Source organism: Antechinus flavipes, chromosome 1, assembly GCF_016432865.1.
Source record: "Antechinus flavipes isolate AdamAnt ecotype Samford, QLD, Australia chromosome 1, AdamAnt_v2, whole genome shotgun sequence".
In the NCBI taxonomy this organism is placed as follows: domain Eukaryota; kingdom Metazoa; phylum Chordata; class Mammalia; order Dasyuromorphia; family Dasyuridae; genus Antechinus; species Antechinus flavipes.
This window is the reverse complement of record NC_067398.1, coordinates 296,304,832-296,332,751: the sequence shown is the minus strand read 5'-3', so window position 1 is coordinate 296,332,751 and position 27,920 is coordinate 296,304,832. Positions and strand designations below refer to the sequence as shown.

Here is a 27,920-nt window from a genome sequence, read left to right as displayed (position 1 = left end):
TCTTCTAATTTAAAAAATGTCACTATTTTTATTTTATTATCATAAAGAGGCATATTTTCAACTGGATTATAACAAAATTACCACAGCTTACTTCAAAAGAAATATTTAATACAATTTCTTTTTAGAAAATTAAATACATTTGTTTAAAAATTCTATTATGTAAACCGTAACAGAAGATGAGTTAAAATAATACTACACATTCCAGAACATAAATGCATATCTGTATGCCTTATATACATACTTAGAATAAAAATGATCATTCTTACCAATGACATTCAACTAACAAGAGCCCAATCAATAGATAACCCTGGTTTGGCCAACTGCCTGCAGGTTTGGGTCCAGACCAATGATAATCCTTTCCTGTTGCACTCAACAATCAACACTTCTTGGGACTTATCTTTTTCAAATTGGTGTTTTTTAAGACTACCTTCTTTGATATGCCTGTCTAAGAAGTTAAGCAGTATCTACTCTTCAAGGGATAATTCCAGTGATGGCTAATATATTATTGATACATAGGTGAATAAATTCTTTCCAAGAAGAATTCTAGCTAATGAGAATACATTTTATTTTGCAGAAATGCATGTAAGAGCTTTCACTTTTCTTTAACTGGCAGCAACTCTGATGGCCTCTCTATAAGTTGTTATTTTTGACTATATGTCATCCTGATTATCCTGAGTGCTTTGTGTTCATGAATTCTGCCCCAGCTCTAATTTAATTTTTCCAAGTTGAACCTGGAGCAATGGTATTTTCCATTCTTTTCATGCAGATAGGAAGTAGGACTAATGAAAAAACAAAACATGCTCCAAGGTGGTTGGATATGACCAAGATAGTGGTTTTCCAAACATGATAAAATAACATTAAAATTCTAGTGCTTCTCCTTGAGTATCTAGATCAGTTAAAAAGATTAAGTACAGGACCTTTAATGACTACTAAGCCAACCTTTTCAGACAATAACTGTTCATACAAGCTAGTAGAGCAATCATTTGTTATTATATATAATTATTGCTTTTTTAAAAAAAAATGATTTTAAAAGCGATTGGATTGGTTGGGAAGTTGTTCCTTTTGGATGTTTATGGGTAAAATCCCCAAACTTCCATTTTTGGCATTATTAAAAAATAAGCCATGTGTCAGAATTTAGAGATGTCAGAGACTGACATTTGTCCATAATAAAGCATTTATTATAGGGTAAATAACTGCCAAAATCACATGTATTTAAATAAGATTGGGAAGAATATAACTTACTACGATTAGCCCACATTCCTTTTAACTCTTCAAAAAAAAAAAAAAAAAAAAAAGAACATCAGCTTTACATTTTACACATTCATTCCTATTGATACATTAACTGATGTTTTGTTTTAGAGATATAATCACAATCATATGCTATGGAAACATAAAATGAACTTTTTTGGCACAGAAAGTTCAGATAAAATATACAGTGCTACAATTGTGCAAAAATAGAACAGAGCAAAATTTGGAAAAGCAAACATTTAATGTTAAGTTTAATGAAACAATATACAATATTTTGAAAAGTGTTAATCACAATGGATTTTGTTGAGTATGAAAATGCTTATTTTCCTGGAAGCGTCTTTAGTTCTAAAGGTCTAAGATCATGAAGGTAGCTGAAAGATGTAAACACAGGGATGAGAATAAGGAGAAAGAGAGGATGCCACAATTCAAAACGAAACAAGAGATAGCCCCTTGGCTCTGGCGGCTGAACAACTTTCAATGTGGGTTAGGATTCAATGAAAGAAGCTTTGGCAGAAGATAGCTTATGTCAATTTTCTAAGAAGCCATATAGTGAGACCCAGTTACACAGGTTTTTCACAGATTTCTGACTAGCTATTCCAATTGCTAAGTCACATGACATTAATAGTTTGTCTTATGGCATACAGAGGCAGAAAATTCCCTTCCCTGAAAAGTGGGAACCAAAATCATTGCTACTGAATAAAGGCCTTAATACTTGCCCAAGAATGAGTGGGGGATGGGGTTGGGTTTCAACTATGGATTGAAAGTTATTCTCATAGGAGCATTCTCTAGGCTTCCACTATTGACTTCAAGTTTGCAGTAACTTTTTAAAAGATTACAGAAAGGGAACTCCATTAATATGCTAAAAGAAATGACTGAAAAGCTGAGCAAATTCACCAAAAGTTGTTAGTCAATGAGAAATCAAGCAAAGGAATCTGGGAGAATGTTGCTATACTGTGAGTAAGAATATGGCTGATTTATATGAAGAATTTCTTTATCTTTTACACAATCTCTGAAATGTGTCCCATTTATAGTTGAGGGCAGAAGGGCTGAGGAAAGGAGAATGTAACAAGTCATATTGGTTGATTCCCAACATAAAGCGTGATAGGATGAAAAGCGACATGGGACAAGCCTGGGCCTAATTAGTTAAGACTAGCCTTTATCTTTCATCGATAACTTGAAGATAATGACAGAACCCAGTCCTACCAAAGTTCAAAGGTAACATACATGAATTTTTAGGTCTGTGACTAACCCCAGGTCTCCCTTTTGCTTTGCACATGGTCATCTGTGTAAAGAAATGAGATTTTTCAAGAAGGAATTTTTTTCATTCAGTTTTGTTAGTGAATATCCATCTGTGTCCATAGTATTCACTCTTGTCCCAAGGCCAGGTAACTAACTATGGCTCCTTCTGAGTCATAATAATAGCCTATTTACAAATTTGACCTGTGTAAACCAACTAAGGCCAATTTACAAGAAGTGAGACAGAGCCCCCCTCTCCAAGTAAAATTTGCTCTAATGCTATAATTGGCCATGAATAAGAATTCCTTTGAATAAAGTTGCAGTCTACGGAATTATGCCACGCTTCCTATAATCATGACTTCTAAATACTTGCCAATATTAATTCCCTCTCCCTGATTTACAGCTTTCATTAGATTGTATAAGACCATATAATTTGTTTACAACATGTTCTGACAATCTTTTGTGTAAATAAAAACCTAAATTTGACTGGTCTAGTTATTGTCAAGCTATGTAATAACATAGAAATTACTTAGTAACTTCAATAACTTTCTTTACTAATTTATTATCTTATTGTGGACCAAGGTGGTACTATTTTATATGTATGTGTGTGTTTCCCTAAATAGTAGACTTGTTTTATATTCATGCAGAAAATATGTGCTTGACAATGACAATTAGAATCATCTCCCCATAGATGATATACTTAGAAACTGTGGCCAAGGATGCCTGTTAGTATTGATGATAATAGTATTAATAATTTCAGCTACATAGGTTCAGTTATGCTGTGCTACATAGCTTGTTCAAATAAGTGAACACCCAATAAGACTGACGATAACTGACCCTGATTTCACTAAATCAAACAACCCATAAACCATATTTTCCTTATTGAGAAGGAATAAAATATGCTTTTCAACATAGTATTGAGATTTTTTTCCATAAAGTCTTGAATTCTTTTGAATTAAAGATCAATACACTAGAAGACTAATCTTGAAGAGTTCATAATCTCTCTATTGAGTCCAAGGTAGTCAGAGCCAAAGAAATACCTTTAATTATCTCTTTTGGGTATATTTCTAACTTAAATAACAGAGATGACATCCTTTTCAAAAGGGAACTTGTTCTTAAAAAGTCAACTGGATGCTTGGCTAAGGCCACCTATAACAATTATACAATTAATCGTTTTTCATCTCTATTGTACTTGAACAAAGAATTGTAAAGATGGCTGCCTTTTGAAGGGCCGGGAGAACTGAAATGGGAGATCGTCCTTTAAAAAAAACCTTTTTTCTTTTTTTTTTCTTTTTCAATTAACAAGCATTTATTTTCTCTCCCACCTTCTTCCCTGAGTTGAAAGAGATGATACTCTAAATGGCCTATATGTTCTATACATTTTGACAAAGCAGAATTTAAAATATTCTTGGAGTGATTTTATCCATCTGTCTAGTAGATTAGATATGATCATGTGGATCAGTGGAGAGCAAAAAGAATATTAATTCTCCAGACTGTCAACACTTTTTAAAACTCTTCCTTTTTTTCTTCCTTCCTTCATTCCTTCCTTTCTACTTCCCTCCCTCTTTTTCTTTCTGTCTCTCTTCCTTTCTACCTTCCATCCATCATTATCAGCTACTTATAATACAGACCACAACATCAGAGAAAGATGATATGAGAAGGAGTGAACCTATTGACTCTAATATTAGGACTGTGTTCAAGGGAGAGGACACAGAGCTTTATGATCTTAGGTTCAAAAATGCCATTAGCATTCTTATGGTCTGTGATCAGTATGCATAAACTTATATTTTAGCTCTGTTTCTAAAGAAATCTATTGATTTGTTTCCTATTTGCCTCATTTTCTTACAATTCACCGAACCTCATATGAGGCAATGGGTGAGAAAATTCTGAAGTGTTAAGTGGATTGATAATTGCAGTGAATTATACATGATTCCAAAGTTAAGGCTGTCTGTAGTTGCTGTAATTTTTGTGTCATGTGTTCCTTTGAGCTAAAATTAGCAGAAGACGATCTGTACATTAAAGATGATTCCAGAATTTCTGCACTATCTTGAAATAGGGAGTTGGATGCTAATAGGCAGAACAAGTGCCGTTTGGAACCCTAATGTTTTCCTCTGGGTCATCAACTGAATGATTTTTTTTAAAAAATCTAAATATGGGAAAAGCAAAAAAAAAAAAAAATCACTCAGTGAAGATTGAAGCTAAAAAAGAACAGTGGTTTCAAAAAATATGGACAACGTGCGTAATTCTTTCCCTGTTTAGCATTTGTCTGCCTTGGCTCCTTGATGATGGGCAGATTTTTTTAGTGGGGGAGAATTATGATGAGACGTTTGAAGATGAACACAGATTTACACTGTAAGCAAATTTTAAATCAACCACTCCCCCAAAAACAAGGGGAAAAAAAGCTTGTCAATCAACATTTGGATTTTTATGTGTATCTTAACCACTAGAAATAAAATATTTTCTCTACCTAACAAGATATGGGTGCTGTCCACAGATATTTAAAATGATCCTTTCTGTTGGCACCTGGCTTTTTCTGAGATGTTATTCTTTACCACTTCAAAGTGGGGTTTGTGAACAGAGCCACCAAACTGTTAACAAGAAAATCTTCAAAATAACCAGTATATAATAAACTAAAAACAAGATACAGGATCAAACAGAAATACAGGGTCATTTTGGCTTTTAAACTATCTCTGTTTATGTAACTTACAGATATGTTCAACCTTAGATGTTCAAAGCAATCTTCCATGGAGTACTAGGGACAAATGTTCCTATGACTGGTAATTCAATGTACCTGATAAATGGCCCTTGGGGTTCTCCTGCTATGATGGACTATGCATATTGATTGCCAGGGAAGATAATTTGGTGGGGAACTAAAATATTTTGTTTTAAGGGTAAGGCTTGAGCACTCTTGTCTCTGTCTATCTCTCTCCTGTTGATCTCCCAGCATTGCCCCCTTCCCTTACATTCTGTCTATTCTTGACACATTCTAAAATCCCAGAAAGCCAACAATAAGGTGACCTATTGGTACCTGGGTTTTTAGGGTTGTTGTTGTTATTTTGATCTATTAATTAAATCTAAGTTTTAATTTCTTCTCTATAATTTAACTTTGTGTGAATCACTTGAATGGAGGATTCTGGAACAATCAAAATATGCCCAGTGACTTATTTTTTTTTAAGTTACAGAAGAAGCCTTAACTATCCCTTGGGAAATACCTGGTAGTGACACAAAGAAAGAACTTCTTTTAACAGATAGAGGTTTCTCCTAAATCTTGCCTCCTGACACATATTAAACGCTTAATAAAAGTTTACTGACTGACTATATTTCAAATTGTCTGCAGATTGAGGGCAGTGGTAGTCTTTTAATAATTACCATTCCCATATTTTTACATGATTATGATATTTCCTGTTGGTGTCTTCTATCTCAGATCCACAAATTCATTGACCTTTCTTCACAAATCCGCTTTCCAGCCCATTCTGTACTTCTAGACCAGCTTTAATTTCTGAAGCTTCCAGCTTAAAACTGATCTCCATGGCTATGGAGGATACTGGGAGGATCATCTCATGATTTTGTTTAGGATGTATTGATTTATTCTTTGTATATTTTGGCATCATATTAACTCATAGCATTATGAGACTGTCTCATTTAAGTACAGAGCACCATGAAAATAAAGTTATATTTGGTTGATGGAGGTTACATTTCTTTGTTTTTGGTCCTTTTTCCCTAACTGTTGAGGCCACATATGAAATTCTTATCTTTTTTTCCCAAGTTCCAGGTAGGTGATACCACTTTCCCTAATCTGATATCTAAACCAAATGTGTTTTCAATGATGGGAAAACAAGGGAGGGTCTCCAAATGAAAATATGGCAAGGGAAAATCTACTAAAAACACCTACATTTCGAAAAAGAGGGGGAAAAAAAACAAACCATGATTTTGTGGAGAAGGGAGAAAGGTGAATAATGAGGGCCAAAAATATTTAGGTCCTAAATAGCCAGTGAGATGAGCAGTACGGTATGGAAGCCCAAGAACTCAACCCCTAACTGATTTTTTCAGCCTCTGAGTTACCCTAAGGCACAAGATATATTTTTTCTACAAAGATCGAGTCTTTTTGCCATTTCTAACCTATCTCATATATTGAATGACAAAAGAATGCCCCAAAAGGCTTCAGTTTTAATGCTATAGAGGAATTCTGTAACAGCTGAGTTGACAACCTGTCATGGGACCCAACAAAAGGCTCAGAACTCCATTCAAGGCTAGATTACCTTGGTATTAACTTTCTTATTAAACTGTTCAATCTTATTTGGGGAAAGACCTATATTTAGGGCTGTTCCCCAATCTGTGGCAAAAACAAAGGAATTATTTTTAAAATAAAAAGCCAACAAAATCTTGGACTTACTAGGCGCTTCCCCAAAGGAGTCATAAGATATACCATTAGAAAAGAGATGCCTGGAAAAAGCTATTTGGGTCATTTGTACTATTCTGATTGATGTATTTTTAACATACACAGAGAGCCCCCAAATGATAGCAAGGAGCCTATGGGTAGTAGTTACATAGAAAAAACAAAATAACAGTCATCCTATTTCTCCCCAAAGGAAAAAAGTCAAAGGTTGTTTTCAATCATAGCTTTCTGACAAAGTGATAAAAATCTCAGTTGTGCACCTCAGAAACAAAAGCATCTGGTCTCTTGACCTGGTGCTCCCTGCACTTTCCACCTGCTGCATTATGTGTCTCCTGCAAGAGGCCAAGGGCAGTGAATTTCAGACTGCCTGGGACAGGCACAGCTGGGAAAATTTGAATGCAAATAGGCAGCAGTCAAGGGGAAATCAGTTACAATGCTACTGCATCTCCAGGTGAGGAACCTTTTTCTTTAGGACAATGAGCACGTGCTGCCTTCTGGGTGACCTATTTAATTAGAGTGAGAAATCACTGTGTGGATGGTGTCCTTTTTCCAGGATTAATGTAGCATGACTGATTTTTCCTCTGAGGCTAAGGAGCCAGCTGCCTCAGACAGGTCAGAAGCACTGGGCCAGTTTGAAAAGTACACAGCACCAGCATCTGGAAGCCTACAAAAGGATCAGAGGTCACCACTCTGTGGTTCCACGTTGCGGGGCTCTCTTGGATGATTCCGGGATAACTTAGGGAAACGTGAAGCCACTCTGGTCCGATTGTTTTTGCTCACTTGTTCTCCAGGAGGTGTAATGTCACTGCAAGACAGAAAGAGAATGGGTATGTATTTACAGAGAATTAGTCATTCATTCCAGGTCTTCATATACCAAGACTCTGACTGCCTGATATAGAAATATGTTATAACCTAAAACCAGATACCAAGACAATGATAGCAATCTGAATAGTTCTTTAAAGATTTTCAAAAACAATTTCCTCACAAAAACCTTAGGAAGTACACAATTGAAGTATGGTTCCCATTTATAAATGACAAAACATTCTCAGAAAGGTAAGACTCCTTGCTGGTAATATTTCACAGACAGAAGAGTGTACCAGAATTCAGATTCAAGTCACTTCAGAATAAGCCTAATCCTTTCTTCACTGTTCCATACTGTCTATTTACCAGTCCAACTATACCTTAACCTTTATCTAAAGTACTTCAAGGTATTTGTGAAGCACATTATTTTATTTGTAAAACAAGCTTTGTACAAATAGAGTTTCAAGAAAATATATACAATCCCTGGAGAGACTTAGAGGAACTGATGCTAAGTGAAGTGAGTAGAACCAAAAGAACATTGTATATAGTAACAAGAAGATATGACGATCAACTGTGATCGACTTGGCTCTTTGATTGTGATGGTGATCTCCGCCAATTCCAATAGACTTGTGATGCAGAGACCCATATTCACACACATACATACACCTACATGCATCCAAAGACATATACATACATATGCTTTACTTATACATAGACAGCATTTAAAATAATATTAATATGGCTCTTGATTGAAACTTTAGCTTTATATTTACTTGCTCTATTTTTTCCTAATAAATTCTACTTCTTATCCTTGTTAATGTGTTTGTATATATCTCTTATTTCCTATCCTTGCTAACTTTTCTACTTTAGTAGTGTGTGCGTGTGCATAAATGTTTCACAATTTAACCCATTCCCAATGTGAATAGGTTTTAAAACTACCAGTTCTTCTCCCACATCTAAGGCTTCTATGGTCAGTTTTTCCTTTATACTTAATTCACATAGCATAATTACTATTTTTACCTTTTCCTAAATAGTTTTGCTTTTGAGAGTCAGTTCTTATTCAGCTTTACCTAATCTTTCTTATGAACCCCCAATTATTGTCAATTTTAGACATATGATTTACATTTCTACATATAAAACATAAACAGATTGTTCTTGTTGAGTTCCTTGAAATTAGTCTTTGATTTTTGGTTCTTAGTGTTAAATTTTCTATTAAATTCAGGTTTGAGATAATCCTGAATATCTGTGAGTTCACTGAATGTCCATTTTTTTTTTCTGTTCAATATTATGCTTAATTTTGCTGGATATTTTTGGCAGCAGGCTAGTTTTTTTTTTTTTTTTTTTTTGATTTTGATATCATATTCCTGGGCCTGTAATTTTTAACTGTACCTGCTGATAAATCCTATTCAATTCTAATTGTAACTCCAGCATATTTGAATTGGGTTTGATTGTTTCTTGTAAAATTTTTTCTTTGATCTGGGGGAGTTGAAATTTAGCAATAATGTTGCTATGTGTTTTCCTGGTAGGATTCCTTTGAGGTGGTGATGAGTGGATTTTTTTTCTATTTCTATTTTTCTCTCTTGTCCTACCACTTTAGGGCAATTTTCTTTAATTATTTCTTGGATTATTGTATCAATATTCTTTATTTGGCCATAGCTTTCAGGTGATCCAATTATTCTTATATTTCTCCTTATCTGTTTTCTAGATTTGCTGTTTTCCTTATATTTCACATTTTCCTACTTTTTTGTTCTTCATATTTTGTTTCATTATTTCTTGATCTCTCATAGCTTCACTGGCTTCCTCTCACCCAATTCTAATTTTTGAAGAATTATTTTCTTCCTTCTTTCCTCCTTTTCTAGTTAGTTGACTTTCCTTTCATAATGTTCTTATTTTATTAATTTTTTTGTTTATTTGTTTTTTCCTCAATCTCTCTCATTTGATTTTTTAAGAGTTCTATAAATTATTTTTGAGGAAGTAGCCAATGAACATTCTTCTTTAGAGAAGGAGAAGTTTTTGTTTGTTTGTTTTACTTCAATGTCTTCCTCTGAAATGAATCCCAGTCTTCCCTATTCCCATAGTAACTTATTATGGTTGGGTTCTTTCCCTTTTGCCTCCTCATTTTTGTTTTTTAATGAGAACTTATTAGGTGTAACCATCTCTAATCTTAGGGTGAAGGAGACGCTGCCTCTTACTTCACTTCAGCTTTCCTCCCTGACTTGAAACAGCAAACTAAAGCTCTACTTTCCTGCAAATGCCCACAGCTCACTGCCCCCACTGCTTCTGTACTTCCTAGGTATGCTAGTTCTTTCTTGCTCAATGCCGTGTCTCCACAGCACAGCTGGGCCTGGTATCCTTTATCAGCAGAAGTTCCTTCAATCTTCCTGGACTCAGACTCCTGATTATCTAGGAGATGAAAGTCCCTGTAGTTGACTTGTGGCTACTTCAAAACCCTGCTAGCTCTCCCAGCTTGTTTGAATTAATGTGATATAATTTCTTAAATCTAATTTATGCACAACTCTTCAGATGAACAGTCAATGTTTACACTGCTGTCCTTCAGGTCATAAGACCCGAGTTCAAAACTATTCTCTTAAACATATGGTACCTGCTATTAGGGAAAAATTATTTAACCTAAGTCTCAGGGTCTTCATCTGTACTACCAACTCACAGAATCTGTTCAAGAAAAAATGCTTTGTAAATCGTGAAAATGCTAAATTAGTATTAATAATTTATTTTAAGTATTATTATAGGTTGACAGAAAAAACCATTCCTGCTAAAGAAATATGGTCTCCTAGAAGGAGAGGAAGTAGCCACTCTTACTAGCACCTTTCCTCTCACTATAATAGAAGAAGCCCAAGACCCTGAGTCCAAGTTTAAGAGCCACAGGAATTGCTTCAAGAAAAACCTTTGCAGTTATCATTGAAAGGATGCAACTCCTGTGGTATAAGGCACCTGTCATTTTTGCCATTACCAATAGTAATTGTCTACCAATTGCCACTAACAGGCAGGTAAGCCCAAGGGCTTTGGAAGCAACAGAATCTTCCAGACCATTGCCCTAGGTTCTAGACTGTTCTTGTTTTTGTGTTCCTTTCATTGAGCAGATACTTGCAATACAAGACTCTTGTGGTAAGTATTCACTAATTGATGAATGTAAGTTTTAAAATTATACCCTTTGATATTTGTTTTCTAAGTTATACATACCTGACCCAAGTGTCAGGAGCCTTTCCTGAAGAAGACTGCTGCAAATCCTAGAATCAATACCACTGCATCCCAATATCCCAGGGTAAAGGTTTTTTGGAAGCAGAGATATTGGAGAGAGAGGATTTGGAATTGCAAAAGGCAAAATGACACTGGATCTAAAATAGCAATTTACAATAATGTAAGGGCAGCTAAGTGAAATAATATAGGTTTTCTTGATTTCAATTCAGGTGCTCTAAGTTCAAATCTGCCACAGATAGATACTAGCTATATAAGCCTGGGCATGTCACTTAACCCTGTCTACTTCAGTTTCCTCATCTATAAAATGATCAGGAGAAGGAAATGGCAAACCATTTCAGTATCTTTGCCAAGGAAATGTGATAGACAGTGATATTCAGCTCTGAAAAGTCTGAATGACAACAAAAGGAATAATGTGTGGGACAAGGGAAATAGGGGAAGAGAAAAGGCACTACAAGTCCCTGGATTGTCCTCAGAAGACCATAACTATTAATACCCAGACTGTAACTTTCTAAAGGTCTATTCCTATTCTTTGGTCTTGAAGGAAATTATATCTTTATTACCAGGTGAAATCTGGGGAATTTAAATTCAATAATTATTTTCGCCCTCAAATCCAGTTTATTATATAGGGTTTCCTATGTTCAGGATTTTTTTTTTCAGGATGTAAGGAAAAGTGATTAGGAATTCTATCCTTAGGTTCCTACTCTCACAAACCCAACCATCAATGAAATTAAGAGCTTGGAGAAGATGAGCTTTTTGAATTAGGTTATTAGGTGTTAACATTTTATTATTCTATGAGAACAGCTTGCCTTCTGGGCTCTGAATATATAACAACGAAGGGATATTTCAGTGGCCAGGCTTTTGGTCTCCACTAGGGCTGTGCTACAGTTAAAATCCAAATAAAACCTGGATGCTTGTCTCTTCTAAGAGGCTGCTTTCAAAAGAAAGCAAATTTAGTAGGGGTTTTTGCCTGTAGTCACCATTAGCTCTAAAACACTGAAATAATTATGGCTGCTTCTACTTCTAAAACCAAAGGTAGGAAAGTGAGGAAACATGTTGACAACATCATTCTAAACTCAGCATTTATACACTTAAAATATTAGCAGTAAAGAAAATGCTTTGCTGGAGGCATTGCGGAGTTTGGTGGCTATGTGGTTCTTTTTGCAGAGTAGTTATTGCAGAGTAGAGCCTCATTTAAAATGACAGCTTTAAATAAGAGATATTGATTTTTAGCTAAGGTTCGCTAAAGGCCTCAATACAGCACTAACTCTTCCATATTTAAGTAGAGCATGTATGTCCTCTGTATGAAATTCTTATCCTTCACAATCCTTGTTAGACACAGCTGTGCTGCTACTATGCACCAGTGAGACTTTAAAATGACAATGTCATTTTGTAGTTCACTTTATCAATACAAATCAGGCCACCAAAAAAAAGCTCCTAATCATGGTTGTGTGCCAGTGCTCTCAGAGCTGATTTCTGAGGCTTCTTCGGTATTTTCTTAAAAACAGTTTTGTAGTCCAAACCCCTTTGGAGGAGATAGACTGATTAACAAGGTTAAATGATAAAAAGTCTCAAGCATTGGTGTTTCATTTAAATATCAGCTCTGCATTTTGTCCTGATAGCATGGCTTTCTGCTTCATAAAAAGGGAATAGTTATCAATAGTGGCATAATCCCCACAAGGTGTGTTTTCTGTTTCTACAAATCTACCTCCAATGAGCTTCAAGCTCTGATTGGAGTTAACACTGTTGCTGGATGGAGAGGAACATGGGAAGGAAGGGGGAAAGAGAAATTAAATGTTTGCCATGTAAAAATCCCAGAGGGTAAATGTCCATCCTTTTTCTCGCCAATGAGAGTGGCAGTACTGCTAAAAATCAGTCTTTCTGGCTCAGGCTTGATCTTGCAATTATGCAAGATTCCCAGAGTGGTATGGTCTGAGTCCCATCCCATAGGTTCCATCTGAAAACATACCTCCATTTAGGTCAGAAAATCCCACTACCACTGACTCAAAGGGTCACAGAATCTTAAAAATCATGTTGCCTACCTTCCCCCCCCCACACACACACATTTTATAAACAAGAACATTAAGATTTTAGTTATAACTTCTTAAAGGAAATGCAAGTTAACCAAATAATCAAGACTAGAACCCAAATTTTATGATCCTAATTCAAGATGCCTTTCATCTCTCCTTTTTGTGGAGCACTGATTTCCCTGAATATGTAAATAACTGAAATTCATACTACTTTAAATCCCAAATTCTAGAGTAGGAATGAGTTTCTGATCATTTTTTCTCTAAGAGGAGAAACTAGAGTAATAAGAAAACACCAAGTGCTTTATATGAGGGAGTGATGATGTTGGGAAATGTGTAGAGGAAGGTTGAATATAAACTCTGTCTAGCAAATAGTTGTGCCAAAGGATAGTGCCTATTTGGCTGGTTTCACTCACAAAAAAATTGTCCTTAAGATAAAGTCCCAAGTAATTCATTCTTTGTATTTATTGTCAGTACCTAGCACAGTGCATGGTATACAGTAGGCTACTGATAAATAAGTTCCTACTGTAAAAATAGGTTCCAGAGGATCCAAACAAACAGCAAGGTCTAAGGTAAGGATAATTCTTGGCTTGTTGGTTTTGGCTATTATCTTCTGAACCAAAAACTGGTAGTGGGGAAAAAATCTTTTTTCTAATACAACTTCTTGAATGTATCCCCTAAATGTCAAGAATTTGTCCACCTGCTGCACTTAACTCCTAGATCCCTGAATCTGTGGGAGTTGCAATATTAAAGTACAATATCTGGTCCTAAGTAAATGTTTATTGATTGGTTAGAGATGCCCAAGATGTTTCTTACTTCTTTGGTATGCATCTTGAACTTAGTCTCCCATTCTCTTTGGAATTTCTTACAAAAGCTTGTCTGGCAAGTAGTTTCTGGGAGCATCCTTAGCATCCATGCTCCCCAAGAGCCTATTCAAATGTCACTCTTTTATGTCCTTTTCTTTTCTCTTGCCATAGGTTGAATGAAGCAAGCTGTGGCGATCAATTCTTTGTTTCTATCAGGTCAGTGCTCAGTCTGTAAGCATTCTTGCATTACTTGGCCCTGCATACTTTTCAGAAATCTATTCAGTTTTATTGATCTTTTTCTCCTCCTTGCAACCACTAGGGTCTCACAGTGTCAATGTCTGTCTGAGTGGTAACTGCAGAGAGCATTTGAAGTAATTGTTCTTTTTAATAAGCTTTGGGTCCTTACCTCCTGTCATTGGCATGTATGTGAAATTGATCCAAATGATCTAAATTGCCTGACGGTGAGACTACTCAAGAAAAGAAGTTTGCTTTCCAGTTCACTTATGAACTGGGATTTGAGAGATAGTCAATTTTCCATTCAACAGAAGACAGTTTTCTTACTTTAGGGCTACTGTTTTATCATATGGACTTATTATTTTCCTTCATTGAAATATGATTTCTCTTCTGTAGAAAAGACTTGCACAAAACCCTATAACTTCCATCACTGACTCAATTCCACATGTTTATAAATACTTCTCACAAGTCAAATATTTTGGCAAGTGAAAGGCAAAAAGAAATCCTGAATTGAGTCTTTTTAGAGAAAAAACAGACCTTATATAGGGCTTAGCAGTAATTGGAAAGCCTCTGGAACAGCAGGTGTGGTATTCTATTAGTCAGACAACAAAAAATGCATTAATTGCTTACTATTGAGCATGCTATGAATGTATTAATTGGTTGGCCAATGTGCACGTGTGTGTGTGCATGCACACACACACACACACACACACACTCACATACAGTGAAACCAATCCTTATTCCCAAGGAGCTTATATTAGGGGAAAACATTACTCATAAAAGTCTATTTAGACTGAATACAAAATAAAGAAGTATGAAAAGGTGCTAGCTATCAGGAAGCGGAATCAGGAAAGGCTTTATGTTCAACAAACATTAAGTGCTTAGTATGTGCTAGGTGCTGGGAATACATGGTCAAAAATGCAATAATTCTTGCTTGCAAAGAACTAATAACTTATTTGGGAAATAAGAGGAAATTAGGAAATTAGAGAATTAGAAAAGGATCCCCAAGAAATAGTACTTGAGTTAAATTTTGAAAAAAGTCATTAATATCAAAAGGCAGGAGAAAGAGGGTATATTCCAGGTTTGGATGACAGCTTGTACAAAAAGACACAGAGATGGAATGCTATATATGAAGGACAGCAAATGGGCTTGTATGATGGCCTTAAGTATAAGGTTTGTGAAGAGGAGTCATGTGTAATCTGCTGGAAAGGTAGACTGGAGCCAGATGGTAAAGAGCTTTAAATACTAATCAGAGAAATTTGTATTTTATTCTCATTAAGGTCTCTCAAGTTCTATGAGGTAGGACATGATGGCTATGGTCAGCCCTGTGCTTTAGGGTAAGGCACTGGTGTCACATTTAAGTAAAAACAGATTCCTGCTAATGACAAACTGACTTAGCAAATCACAAATTAGCATTATCTATTTTGTATTTTTTATTTATTTTGGTTTTTTATTCATTCTAATTTGGTTCCAGCTATACTCAGGAGTTTTGCAGCTTGCTGCTGCCAGTTTAATATTTTTGCTTTCAGGATATTAATTTGACCAGCCATGAGGATGAAGAACTGGAGAACAGGAAGGTTGAAGGCAGAGGCCATTCAAGAAGCCGATGAAAGTCTAGGGAATAGTTGAGGAAGGTGTGAACTTGGGTGGTAGCCACTTAAGTGGAGAGAGCTAGAGAGAGTGAGAAGTATAATGATTTCATTGCTCTTTGAGCACTTGTCCTATGAAGAATTAGAGCACCTATATATGATATGGTGACTATTATAATTTTGTGACCCTTAATGATAATTGAGGAGAGATGAAGTTCTCAGGGGCTCCCCACAGAGGAGGACTTATTTTTGTCTGGGATTCACCTCCTTTTCTTTCTTTTTTTCTTTTTTTTAAGATTATACATACATACATATATATATATATATATATATATATATATATATTTAACATATTTCCATATGAAGTCATGTTGGGAGAGAAAAAATAAAAGGAAAAACCACAAGGGAAAAAAAACACAGTAAAGAAAAGTGAAAATGGTATGCTTTGATCTACACTTAATCTCTATAGTTCTCTCTCTCTGGATGCAGATGGCATTTTCTATCACAATTCTATTGGAATTGCTTTGGATCACCACAATGCTGAGAAGAGCTAAGTCCATCATAGTTGATCATCACATAATCTTGTTGTTATTGTGGATAATGTTTCTTGCTTCTGGTCGCTTCACTCAGCATCAGTTCATGTAAGTCTTTCCAGGCTTTTCTGAAATCAGCCTGCTCATCATTTCTTATGGAATAATAATATTCCATAACATTCATATACCATAACTTATTCAGCCATTTCCCAATTGATGGGCATCCACTCAATTTCCAGTTTCTTGCCACTACAAAAAGGACTGCCACAAACATTTTTGTACATGGGTCCTTTTCCCTCTTATGATCTCTTTGGGATCACAGTCCCAGTAGTGGTACTTTGGTTCCTTTTCTTCACAGGCAGAAGTCTTCATTTTGACATGAAGATTGAAACTAATGGCTCATAATGAGGTTGGGGAATACCTGGAAATTCACTTCATAAAGAGTCACTAGCTCTTTGAGTCTCTGTTTCCTCATATACAAAATGATGTGAATAGACCAGGATTTCTAAGCTTCCCTGAAGCTCTAAATCCTAATATCCTATTTTGTTTTTCCTAGAACTGAATTTCAGAGAGTAAGGCTAGCCAAACAACATAAAATTTGGGCAGGAGGCCTGTTCACAGCTGGTTATTATATGAAGTGTGTTTTGGGGCTGGCCACAAGTAAAAACATTAACAAAAACAAAAACAAAAAACAACTTAGCTGGGTGTTTTGCTCAGAGCCTTTTTTTTTTTTTTTTTTTTTTTGGTGACCTTAGTAATGCCTACCTCCCCAGGCTAATCAGTAATCTTTTTAATAGTTTCTACAATGGCTTTTTAAAAAGTTTTATTCCACAAAGGGCTGTTGCCTTTGGAAATATTTATCTTTAGTGCCACTTTGGAGTTTCATGGGTCATTTCATAAATACACACAGAGAGAACACAGCAATATTCTACAGCCACCCATCAAAGGTTAATAGCCAGTGGGGAAGAAAACAGCAACACGGAAACTGGAAAGAAATATTGGAGTGCCTTAATGGCTCTCCTATTTAGAACAACTCATATGTCAGATTGTTCTAATCTGTCTCATTGAGTATTTGAGGTTCAGAAGTTTAACACATCCTTGCCTTCCATAACCTGCCAAGACTTTATACTGATTGTTTAACACTGTGACAAGCAGAGTTTCCACTGGACTTATAACCTGTCTCAGTTGTTTATTAAAGATATTTGAAATGATAATTTGCTTCAAAATCCTGCTGTCTATTAAGAGAGGTTCAGTGTTGACAACAAACAGGATTACCTTAGACCCAGGATAGGAGTCATTATTCTTGTTTCTTCTGTATTACTGCTAAAACAAAAACAAAAACAAAAACAAACAAACAAACAACCAAAAAAAAAAAAAAAAACCAAATCACAGCACCAATAAATTGTATGTAATTTGGCAATCTATTTACTTGTATTCCACCAATAAAATGATAATTGATATTTATAATAATAATGACCATGAACCATAGCAAGGATTTTTAGGTGGCTTCTGAATTACTGAAGGGAAATTAAATGATCTTTAGTCTATTTTAGTCTTAATTGTATTTTATTGTACTTAAATTATTTGTAAATTAGTAATCTATGTAGAATATCTATGGTAACTTCAACCTGAAGAAGATTTGAATAAAATCTGAACTCCTTAGCATACTAATAAAGGTCCTCCATAATTTAGCTTTAGACTCATATAAAATATTGTGTGTGTGTGTGTGTTTTTCCTATTAATCTTAGTATTTAAAGCAAGAATTCTTTTTTTTTTTTTTAATAACTTTTTATTGACAGAACCCATGCCAGGGTAATTTTTTACAGCAATATCCCTTGCACTCACTTCTGTTCTGATTTTTCCCCTCCCTCTCTCCACCCCCTCCCCCAGATGGCAAGCAGTCTTATACATGTTAAATAGGTTACAGTATATCCTAGATACAATATATGTGAGCAGAACCAAACAGTTCTCTTGTTGCACAGGGAGAATTGGATTCAGAAGGTATAAATAACCTGGGAAGAAAAACAAAAATGCCATCAGTTTATATTCATTTCCCAGTGTTCTTTCTTTGGGTGTAGTTGCTTCTGTCCATCCTTGATCAATTGAAACTGAGTTAGATCTCTTTGTTGAAGAAATCCACTTCCATTAGAATACATCCTCATACAGTATCATTGTTGAGGTATATAATGATTTCCTGGTTCTGTTCATTTCACTTGGCATCAGTTCATGTAAGTCTTGCCAGTCCTCTCTGTATTCATCCTGCTGGTCATTTCTTATAGAACAATAATATTCCATAACGTTCATATACCACAATTTATTCAAACATTCTCCAATTGATGGGCATCCATTCATTTTCCACCTTCTAGCCACTACAAACAGGACTGCCACAAACATTTTGGCACATATAGGTCCCTTTCCCTTCTTTAGTATCTCTTTGGGGTATAAGCCCAGTAGAAACAATGCTGGATCAAAGGGTATGCACAGTTTGATAACTTTTTGAGCATCATTCTAAATTATAAAGCAAAAATTCTTAATGTAGGATTCACAACCCCTCAAGGGGCTTCTGAATAGATTTTAGGAGCTCGATGAAACTGGATGGTGTAAAAAAAAAAAATCTTTATTTTTCACTAACTTAGAACTGTAACTTAAAATTATGAGGGTTTTTTTAAAAGCTATTCTAAGAAATTCAGAGGCTTTACCAGCGTGCTAAAAAGGTCTGTCACAAAAAAATTAAAACCCCTTGTCCAAAAGAAATTATTAACTACTTTTTTTCCAATAAATGCTGCGTATCTTAAAGTGAATGGCATATATACAGCAATGGACTGATCCAAGACAATTCCAAGACTCATGATAGAAAATGTTATCCACACCCAGAGATAGAAGTCTGAATGCAGGTCAGAGCATACTATTTTCACCCTTTCCCCCCCTTCCCCAAGGTTTTCTCTTTTGTTCTTTCTTCTTTCATAACATGACTAATATGAAAATTTGTATAATATGATTGCACATGTATAACCTATATCAGATTGCTTGCTGCCCTGGGGAAAGGGAAGGGAGAAAAATCTGGAACATAAATCTTACAAAAAAATTAATGTTGAAAGCTATCTTTATATGTAATTAGGAAAAATAAAATATTATTAATAAAGTAACCATGCTATAACCCAACATGAGTAATTTAGTTTAGATACACAAGTATAAATAGCGGAAAAATTACAAAGAACAAAAGGGGAAAAAAAAGAAAAAGGATGAAAGGAGAGAGATCTAATGGAGATATTTAGGAGATAAACTTGAAAATGTTCATTTTTATAGCCTTTTTGTTTTTATTCCACAGTCCTTCACCTAATGATAACATTAACATTTCAATTTAACAAAGCCAACCAACGCAGAAATTTATTTTATATCTGACAACACAGACCACATTCTATTACCTATAACACCCATATTTTTGAGATGAGGCAAGTATGTTTCCTTAACAAATTGAGGAAATAGAATTTCAGTCTATGATAAAATACTGGTTTTATTTATGATAGGTTCAAAGTTCAAAATACAATTCTCTAATATTTCTTCTCTCATTTCAACAATTTTAGCCATACCTAAGAACCATTCTTTTAAAATCTACAACCAAACAATTGTTTGGTTGACTTAATTGTTAAATGTTGACTTAATTTTTTTGTAGTTACAGAGTTATTTATATTTTCTCATTTGATGCTCTGAACAATCCTATGAGGTTAGTAATGGCATAATTCTTAGCCCCAGTTTACTGAGGCTATGTATCTTGTCCAATGTTATTACATAGCTGATATACAGTGGCTGAATTAGAATTCAATTTTTGATCTTTCAACTTTCAAATTCAGTGTTCTTTCTACTGTTCCAGATTGTCTCCTGTGACAGCAAGGAAGCTTTATTCCATAGATTACTCTGTTCCTCCTCCCCAGTCCCTACTCCCATCATCCCCACCAGCATTCCTGAAACAACACTGACCTTAGTAAAGCTGAGGTTATTACAAAGGCAGAGAAGTTTCCTACTCAACAAAAATAGGGATCAGCATATGAGCAAAAGAGTGCCACTAAATCTGAGGCATTCTGATGAAGCCCCATTTTCTCATATGGGTCTGGAGATAAGAAATATATTCTTCTTTTGCTAAGCTCATCAGTAAAGTTTAAACCAAGTTGCTGGGATATAGTCCATGTGCATGCACACACACACACACAACCTATTTTTCAAAAACAGTAGTAGTCTAGTTATAGGGGAATGCCCAGATACTTAAGTGCCACACAATCATATAGACAGACAACAATGGCTAGACACAGAGTGAAATAGGCAGAATCTATTTGTGTGATTTGGGACCAAAAGGTCAGCAGTTCAAAAAATTCTCTCCACCCCTTCACTGGTCCTGCCATAGTTGCTATTATTTTTTTAATTTTACACACATATGGATCCTGTTAAAAAAATAGTTAGATTCTGAGAGGGTCAACACACTGAGCAATTACCAGACATTAATTAATCTAATCATAATTAGTGAGATTAGTTCTGTCAGAGGCACTGAGATATGTCTGATAGAGTTAGAGCAAATTATAAGGGGAAGCATCAAATAAAGGGTACCTTTGCCAGCATGACAAAGGCAATATGAAAGTTGTGTTTGTGGGAAAGGGAAAAAATTAGAAGGGGCACAGATGACAGGATGGAAGAGCTTACAAGACATAGTTACTCTATTTCACCAATTTTGCCTATGTCTAACTACCTTTTTAGAAAATTTTAGAAAAATTATAAGTAAAGCTCTATAAGTATATCTATATATACAATGTGAATACATGTTTTTTCTGAATGTATTAAGAGGCTTGGTCTAGATTCAAAACTTTCTAGATCTCAACATATTAGTTTTTTACACTACTGGTTTTAAGAATTATCTTCTAACCAGAAGAAATTAAAACTTTTAGAAATAGAAGGATAAATGAAAGGACAGCAAAGAGGCACAGAGTGCTGGGACTAGTGTTGGGAAAACTCATCTTTCTGAGTTCATATCTGGCCTCAGACACTTACTGGCTGTATGATCCCGGGCAAATCACTTAACCTTATTTGCCTCAGTTTCTTCATTTGTAAAATGAGCTGAGGAAGGAAATGATAAGCCACTCCTGTATCTTTGCCAAGAAAACCCTAAATGGGGTCATGAAGTCAGACATGTCTAAAAGACTGAATAATAACAAGGATGAGCGAGAAGGTAAAAGGAATGAATAAATTCAACCTTCAGAAGATGGTGGAAATGACAAGTGGAATTTAACTTGACCTGATTCTCACTTCCATAAGGATGTTATTGCTGAAGTATAAAGGAAGAAATCCTTAGATGCATAAGAGAACTTAATGACAGGTTTGGTATAAGAGAAGAAAGCCAAGCAGAACCGAACATGCACATTGGATTTTTTGTGGGAATTTGGCTCTTTTTTTTAATAACTGAAATTCTCATGAGGAAGAAGGATTAGATTTTTTCACTTGGCTTCAGAAGGCAGAAAAAGGAAGATAAAGAGAAGGAAATCTGGGTTTGAGATAAAGAAAAATGTCCTAATAGAGCTATTCAAAAGTGGAAGGGGCTACTTTAAAGTAGAATGGACGGCCACTTAGGAGGTAATGTGTTTTACTGAAAGTTCTTACAAACAGTCTGGATTGTAATTTGTTGAAATGCTATAAAAAGTACTACTGAACTCTTGGCTTCTGAAATCCAATCTTGTTAGATTCCAAGATTCCTCGAAATCTATATGACCTTTATGTCTTCTATTGTCTCTGCCTCTTCTCTCTGGGAGGTCACACCACTCCCCTTATTGATGGGATTAATATTCTATGATTTACTACTATACATTAAGTGTTTTTTCCTCCCTGTTACAACATTTAAAAGAGAATTCTAATGAAGCACTCCTCTAGTGTGTGGAAGGGATATCTGAAACAGAGAGAAACAGTAATCTCAACTTTGGGCTTTAAGAGGAATTTGGTATGAAATTCATTAGAGCTATGGAATCTGAAGGCGGATAGTACATGATAGTTTAGGCCAACTAGCCAAAAAAAAAAAAAAAAAAAAAAAAAGAAAGTCAACTTTTCCATAAAGGCCAAACTTGCTATCATACTTGGCTAGGGAATTTGTATTCAGAAAATCAATCGGGTCAAGGTCAAAAGAGTACTTTCAGACAACTTCAGAAAAATGAAAGGTGATTGCCAGATTGGTAAAAATAGGTCTCTTCTGAAAGAAGACATTTTTAAAGGTTAGATAATGAAATGATCTCTGCCATCTACAAAATAAAGAAAAATTTCTAAGTAGTTAAAAAGTAAATACAAGTTAACTAACTTGCAAAGACTTGAAAAGTATGGTACAGGACTCACTGAAGAAAGTATTGAGCCTGAGGCTCCCACACCCACTGCTATAGAAACACATTCTTTTTTTGTAGTGGCAAGGAACTGGAAATTGGATGTCCTTCAGTTGGCGAATGGTTGAATAAGTTATTATATATGAATGTAATGGAATATTATTGTTCTAAAAGAAATGATGAGCAGGCTGATTTTAGAAAAGCCTAGAAAGACTTAACATATACTGATACTAAGCAAAGTGAGTAGAATCAGGAAAACATTACATACTGTAAGAAGATTATAAGATGTTCAACTATGATGGACTTTGCTCTTTTCAACAATGAGGTGAGTCAGGCCAATTCCAATAAACTTGTGATGGAAAGAACCATCGACATCCAGACAGAAAACTATGGACACTGAATGTGGATCAAAATATACTATTTTCATTTTTTTTTTTCTTTTTGGTGCTGGTGTTTGTTTACTTGTGGGTTTTTTCTTTCTTTCTCATGTTTCCTTCTGAACGAGATAAGGTAAAATCTTTCAAGACAGTTGTGAAAATCGAATAAGACTTCTTCATCTATTTCAAAGTTTGAGTAGGCCTGAAGGACTTTAAGCATTAAGTCAAGGGCATACTTAAAGTGTCTCCTCCCTGTTATCCCACTAAGGGCATACTAAAGCCCCCTTCTTGTTATCCTCCCTATTTCAACCAAATATGGGCAACTATGTACTTATTGGTCAAGTTCAATTTCTTGGGTAGTCCCGTTTAGAATGTAAGATCCTCAGCCAATAAGAATGAGGATCAGTGGTGGGAGGGGGAATTTGCTTTAGGGATTAAAAGCGTTGACCCTGCAAACTATGGTGCTTCTTCCCTTAGATTGTCTGCTAAATGGATGGGACACCAGATTCTCCGGAGAACGTATAATAAACTTTGCTTTGCTTCTAGAGATCTCTCCAGTCTTTTCTTTTTTATTAAATGGTTTCTGACCCACACACCTTCTTTTCCCGCTCTGATCATGTTTTTTTTTTTTTTTTTTTTTTTTTTAGCAACATGATGAATATGAAAATGTGCACTTAAGAGACTGAATGAGTTCAAATTTTTCCTTGCTTGGAGAAAAAATTGGTACATTAAGTTTTACAAACTTGTCAACTGAATGTTGAAAACTATCTTTGTATATTATTTTTTAAAAAAAGAATCTATTAAACATTAAGATTTACAATATTTGTCTCTTTCCTTGACATTTATATGAAGGGACAAATGTAATTTTAAAGCCTTATAAACGGTCCCTATTATTTATAATTTTAACTCTGTATTTCCCCATAAAATATTTTATGGTAAAACACAAGATTAACAAAGAAAGATTTATATGTTGCTGACAGGAAACAGTTTAAGAAATGAGGTAAAAGATTTTGGAGATGCAAGATAAATACATGCTTTGTTCCTTTTTCTTCTGTTTCTTTATTTTTCTGTTGAGGTCTTTCCCTTTTATTCTCAGATCATATAGCCAGTAAGTGTCTGAGGCCAGATTTGAACTCAGAAAGATGAGTTTTCCTGAGAACAACATGATTCACAAGGAAATAGGTTAAAAAACATATATATATACATTTATAACCAAAAAAAAAGTTATTTTACATTTAACTGAGGAAAAGAAAAAGAAAAAAAAAAAGAAATGACATAAAAGCCATCACATTTCCCTGCAAGTTTAGTGGGGAAGAAAAGAGAATAAGGAGATGTGGCAAGAATAAGAAATCAGTAGAGGGGCATCAACAAGTTAGGTTCTGGACCTTGGTGATCAAAATGTGGCTGTCACAATCCGTTCTACTTTGTTGCAATAGTAATTAGAAGTTATAAAATTGTGGAAAGTTAAATGATCTTAAAGAATCAATTACTCATTCAGAATATAGTTACAATCAATTTATCCACTTTTTTTTGAGCAATAACTATGTAGTCCCGTGAACTGGACACTTAAAAGAACATCCAAAATAAATCCAGAAAGCTTCTACCCTAAAAAAGCTTTCCATTTACAGAGGAAGATAAAACACAGAAAGATTCTTATTAAGTATGTAATAAAAAGTACATATCTACAATAAAAGTAAATGTAAGATGGTAAATGGTGATTGGATGCAGAACAAAGATAACTACCTATCTTTATCTCTTTATCTAGCTCATCTAACTCCATCTGTATCTCTAAAGCTAGAAAGGATTTGTTCATTCAGAAAATCTTTATTAAGTATTTCATATAAATAATGAATGTATTGTTCCAAGCACTGGGAATGTAGGAGGGAGAGGTTAACTATGTTAGACCCATCCATTAGGTCCTCTCTTATTAATAATTATTTGAGTTCTATAAAACATAAGAGAAATACTATAATGATAACTCAAATTTCCATAACATATACAATATATACTTTCTTCACTACAATTCCATGAAATAAACAGTACAACATTAATAGCCACATGTTATGAATGAGTAAATAAAGACTTGCCCAGATAGTTCTAGTAAACATAAATCAGGATTTAAACCCAAGTTGCTCTTGACTCCAAGTGTACTATTTTTTTCCTATTATGTACATATCCCAGAATTCTGACCATTGAATCCCCAGTGTTTTATCATTTCCAAGTAAAAAGAAACAACAACAAAGTAAACAAAATGCAAGTGTGTTTGTTGTCCAGAGTGATTAGGGCACAAGGCAAACAAATTTATTGAATGTTCTCATATGAATTCAGGTCTTCTGAATCCAAAGCCAGTATTTTTTCTCTTCCACTATGACATCTGTCCAGATGAAATCATGTGATTTCAGTCTTCTTAATTTAATAGTACAAAGGGAAAGACACAGCACTACTAATTGAGAGATTCTCTGGGCCATAGTGTTGAATTTAATAAGTAGAAAAGTAAATAAGTTGTCTTCTGGTTTGATTTTTCAAGAAAGTACCCATAATTAAACTTATTCCAGGAAACATTGCCCTGTTAATACTCAAGACAGTCTTTAATGGTGTAATGAATTTCACCTATTAATTATTATATAAAGATCACTTTAAGAGAGATGCTGATAATTACAAATGTTAGCAATCCTGAATGGTTGATGGAGATATACCACTTAACTCACTCTAAACCACTTCAATTAAAATCTCTCATTACCTGCCATATGCATATTCCTTAAGGGCGTATGAACTATGTCAGTGACATTTTGGAAGTTCAGTAGCAAATTAACTCAGGTTGGGGAGCTTTGGAGGAATTTTCTGAGGACAGATAAAACCACAAGTCCTTCATCTTTATTCTCAGTCTTTAGATGCAGGATTGAACAGGATGAAAGCAGAATCTTGTGACCGTCTTCTTGGCATACCACCAAGAGTGACCCTGGCTAGTTTTACTCTACCCCCTCGTCCCTCCTACAATTCTCTGTATACACCAATCATTGAGCCAGCACAGAATAGTGGGAAGGGCCATTTCCCAAGCATATGCCCATACAGTATTGTCCAATTGGTAATTAGCCTCAAGCGCTCAGCAGTCCTGACCTCAGTACATTGACTAAATAATTTCAGCCCTCTACATACAAGGGTTAAACTTCTTCATAATCAAATTTGTTCAGAGAATCTTGTAATATTGTAGGTATTTCCCAGCTACTTCTTTGCGAAAGCTTTTAGACAAATTACACCACCTCCTAACAACTCAGTCGATCAATAATCAATAAGCATTTATAAAGTGCCAAGTAAATTCTAGGAACTGTGCTAGGTTCAGGAAACACAACATTAAAAAAAAGTTTCTTATATCAAGAAACAAATTCTAGAAAATGAAATGCTTATGTCAAAAATAAGCAGTTATTAAGCACCTACCATGTGCAAGGCTCATACTAAGCCCTGGGGATACAGAAACAAGCAAAAAGAAAGGTAGTGTTACTTTATGAGTTGCTCATGGACTTGCTTTAGGTCATGTAGATCATGAAGTAGAGGAGCTGAAATTTGAATCCAATGCTCTCTCCTAGCTTCTTACTCCTCTCCCCCCCAATAAGAATCAGAATGAATCAGAATCAGAACTCATCTGATTTTAATAGGAAAAGATAATACATAAAAAGGAGCTGAAAAGTAGGGACTGAAAGCATGGTCACACTGCTGAGTCTGATATGGAGCCAAGACAGGAACGAAGTGGCAGTCTTAGACCCTTTCTTAAAATTAAGAGTTGGGCAAGACCTTTCTAGTGAGAGAAAACAGTTAGAAAGAGATGTTCAAGAGAAGATAAATGAGACCTGGTGGTAAAGTCAGAGTCAGAAGCAAAGCCCAGAGACGAAGTGATTTAGTAAAGGATAGAAAATGACTTTCAATGGATGGAAGTTATTAATAGGTAAGGAAATCAGGAAAGGTTTCATTTAAAAGTGTGACTTGAAGGAAACTAGGCATTTTAAGAGGTGAAAATTGAGAAAGCAGTATATTCCACACATAGTAGATAGGCAGTGCAAATTCATGAAGATAGGAGATAGGATACTGAACATGAAGAACAGTAAGAAAACCACTTTAGCTGGACTACAGTGTACATAAATGTGCATAATGTGAAACAAAGCTGGAAAGACAGACAAGGTCTAAGTCCATCAAAGGCTTTAAATGCCAAATGCAAAAGTGTCCATTTTCAATCTTAGAAGGTATCCTAGAAGCCTAGGGAAGAGACAGGTCAAGGTAAAAGGACTGGGGTTTCACCTCAGGTTCTCTGACAAGCGAATTCTACGTCAATCAAATCAAGCTGCCTCCTTTTCTCTCCCAATACTTTCTATCAGCCAGTGGTCAGAATTCTTTGGTTTTGCAGTGTTAGTGCCAAAAAGTAATCAACAGAGAATCACATTTCTGGCTCCCCTTTTGAAAAGTGTCATGTTCCTAATTGTATAAAGCCCTGTTTAGAGGTCATAGTGACTAAGGTCCAGAGTGCTAGATGATACAGTCTCTTGCTCTTATGCATGTTGTTAGAGATGATGATTTTTTTTTTCTCTTCAAGGATGAAAAGAAATTTCTGAGTTTTATCATTTTATGGCGGTAGTGTAGCTTAGCATTGTTTAATAGAAGAAAAACTTAGCCTTCAGAAAATGTCTTTTTATCAATGCTGGAGGAAATCTGGCCTTCAAAAATGCCATAGCAATGAATTGACCTATTTTTCCAGAAGAACCAATTAGCCTCCTCTATTTTCTTAGAAGTAAAGTGCTACTGTAGGACATTAAAGAAGGCAGCTTTCTTGGTCAAGAATTTAATTCTGTTGGCTAGATTGGTGGGATGGCAGGGCTGTGTTTCAAAGTTGACTCCTTTGCTGACAGAACATAAAATGGGGTAATATTACCTATACTTGGGATGAAAAAGCTTGGATCCTATCAAGAAGGCATGCATATGAACTTACTTGATCAGAAGGAACAGGTAGGACTCCAGACACCTGATCTTACACTGACCTTGTCTTCTGATAGACAAAATAAAGTAGAATATTGGGACTCTTCAATTCTTCTGCAGGTAGAGGCAAATAAATGATACTCTTTCTGGC

At 35.2% G+C, this 27,920-nt stretch overlaps 1 protein-coding gene and 1 long non-coding RNA gene across 2 annotated transcripts in view; one reads left to right on the top strand and one right to left on the bottom strand.

Annotated features, from left to right (window-relative positions):
• Window positions 1-2: 2 nt before the first annotated feature.
• The window catches only part of SNX29 (sorting nexin 29), a 692,162-nt gene continuing 664,244 nt past the window's right edge, over window positions 3-27,920 (bottom strand). The window contains exon 21 of the mRNA XM_051962973.1: window positions 3-7,685. Coding sequence (XP_051818933.1) covers window positions 7,556-7,685 — 130 coding nt within the window. The 3' untranslated portion in view covers window positions 3-7,555. The remainder of the gene's footprint in view (window positions 7,686-27,920) is intronic.
• Window positions 7,610-27,143, top strand: LOC127539032 (uncharacterized). Its single transcript, XR_007947810.1, has 3 exons — window positions 7,610-7,707; window positions 13,899-13,943; window positions 23,455-27,143. It is a non-coding gene; the product is annotated as an uncharacterized LOC127539032 (long non-coding RNA).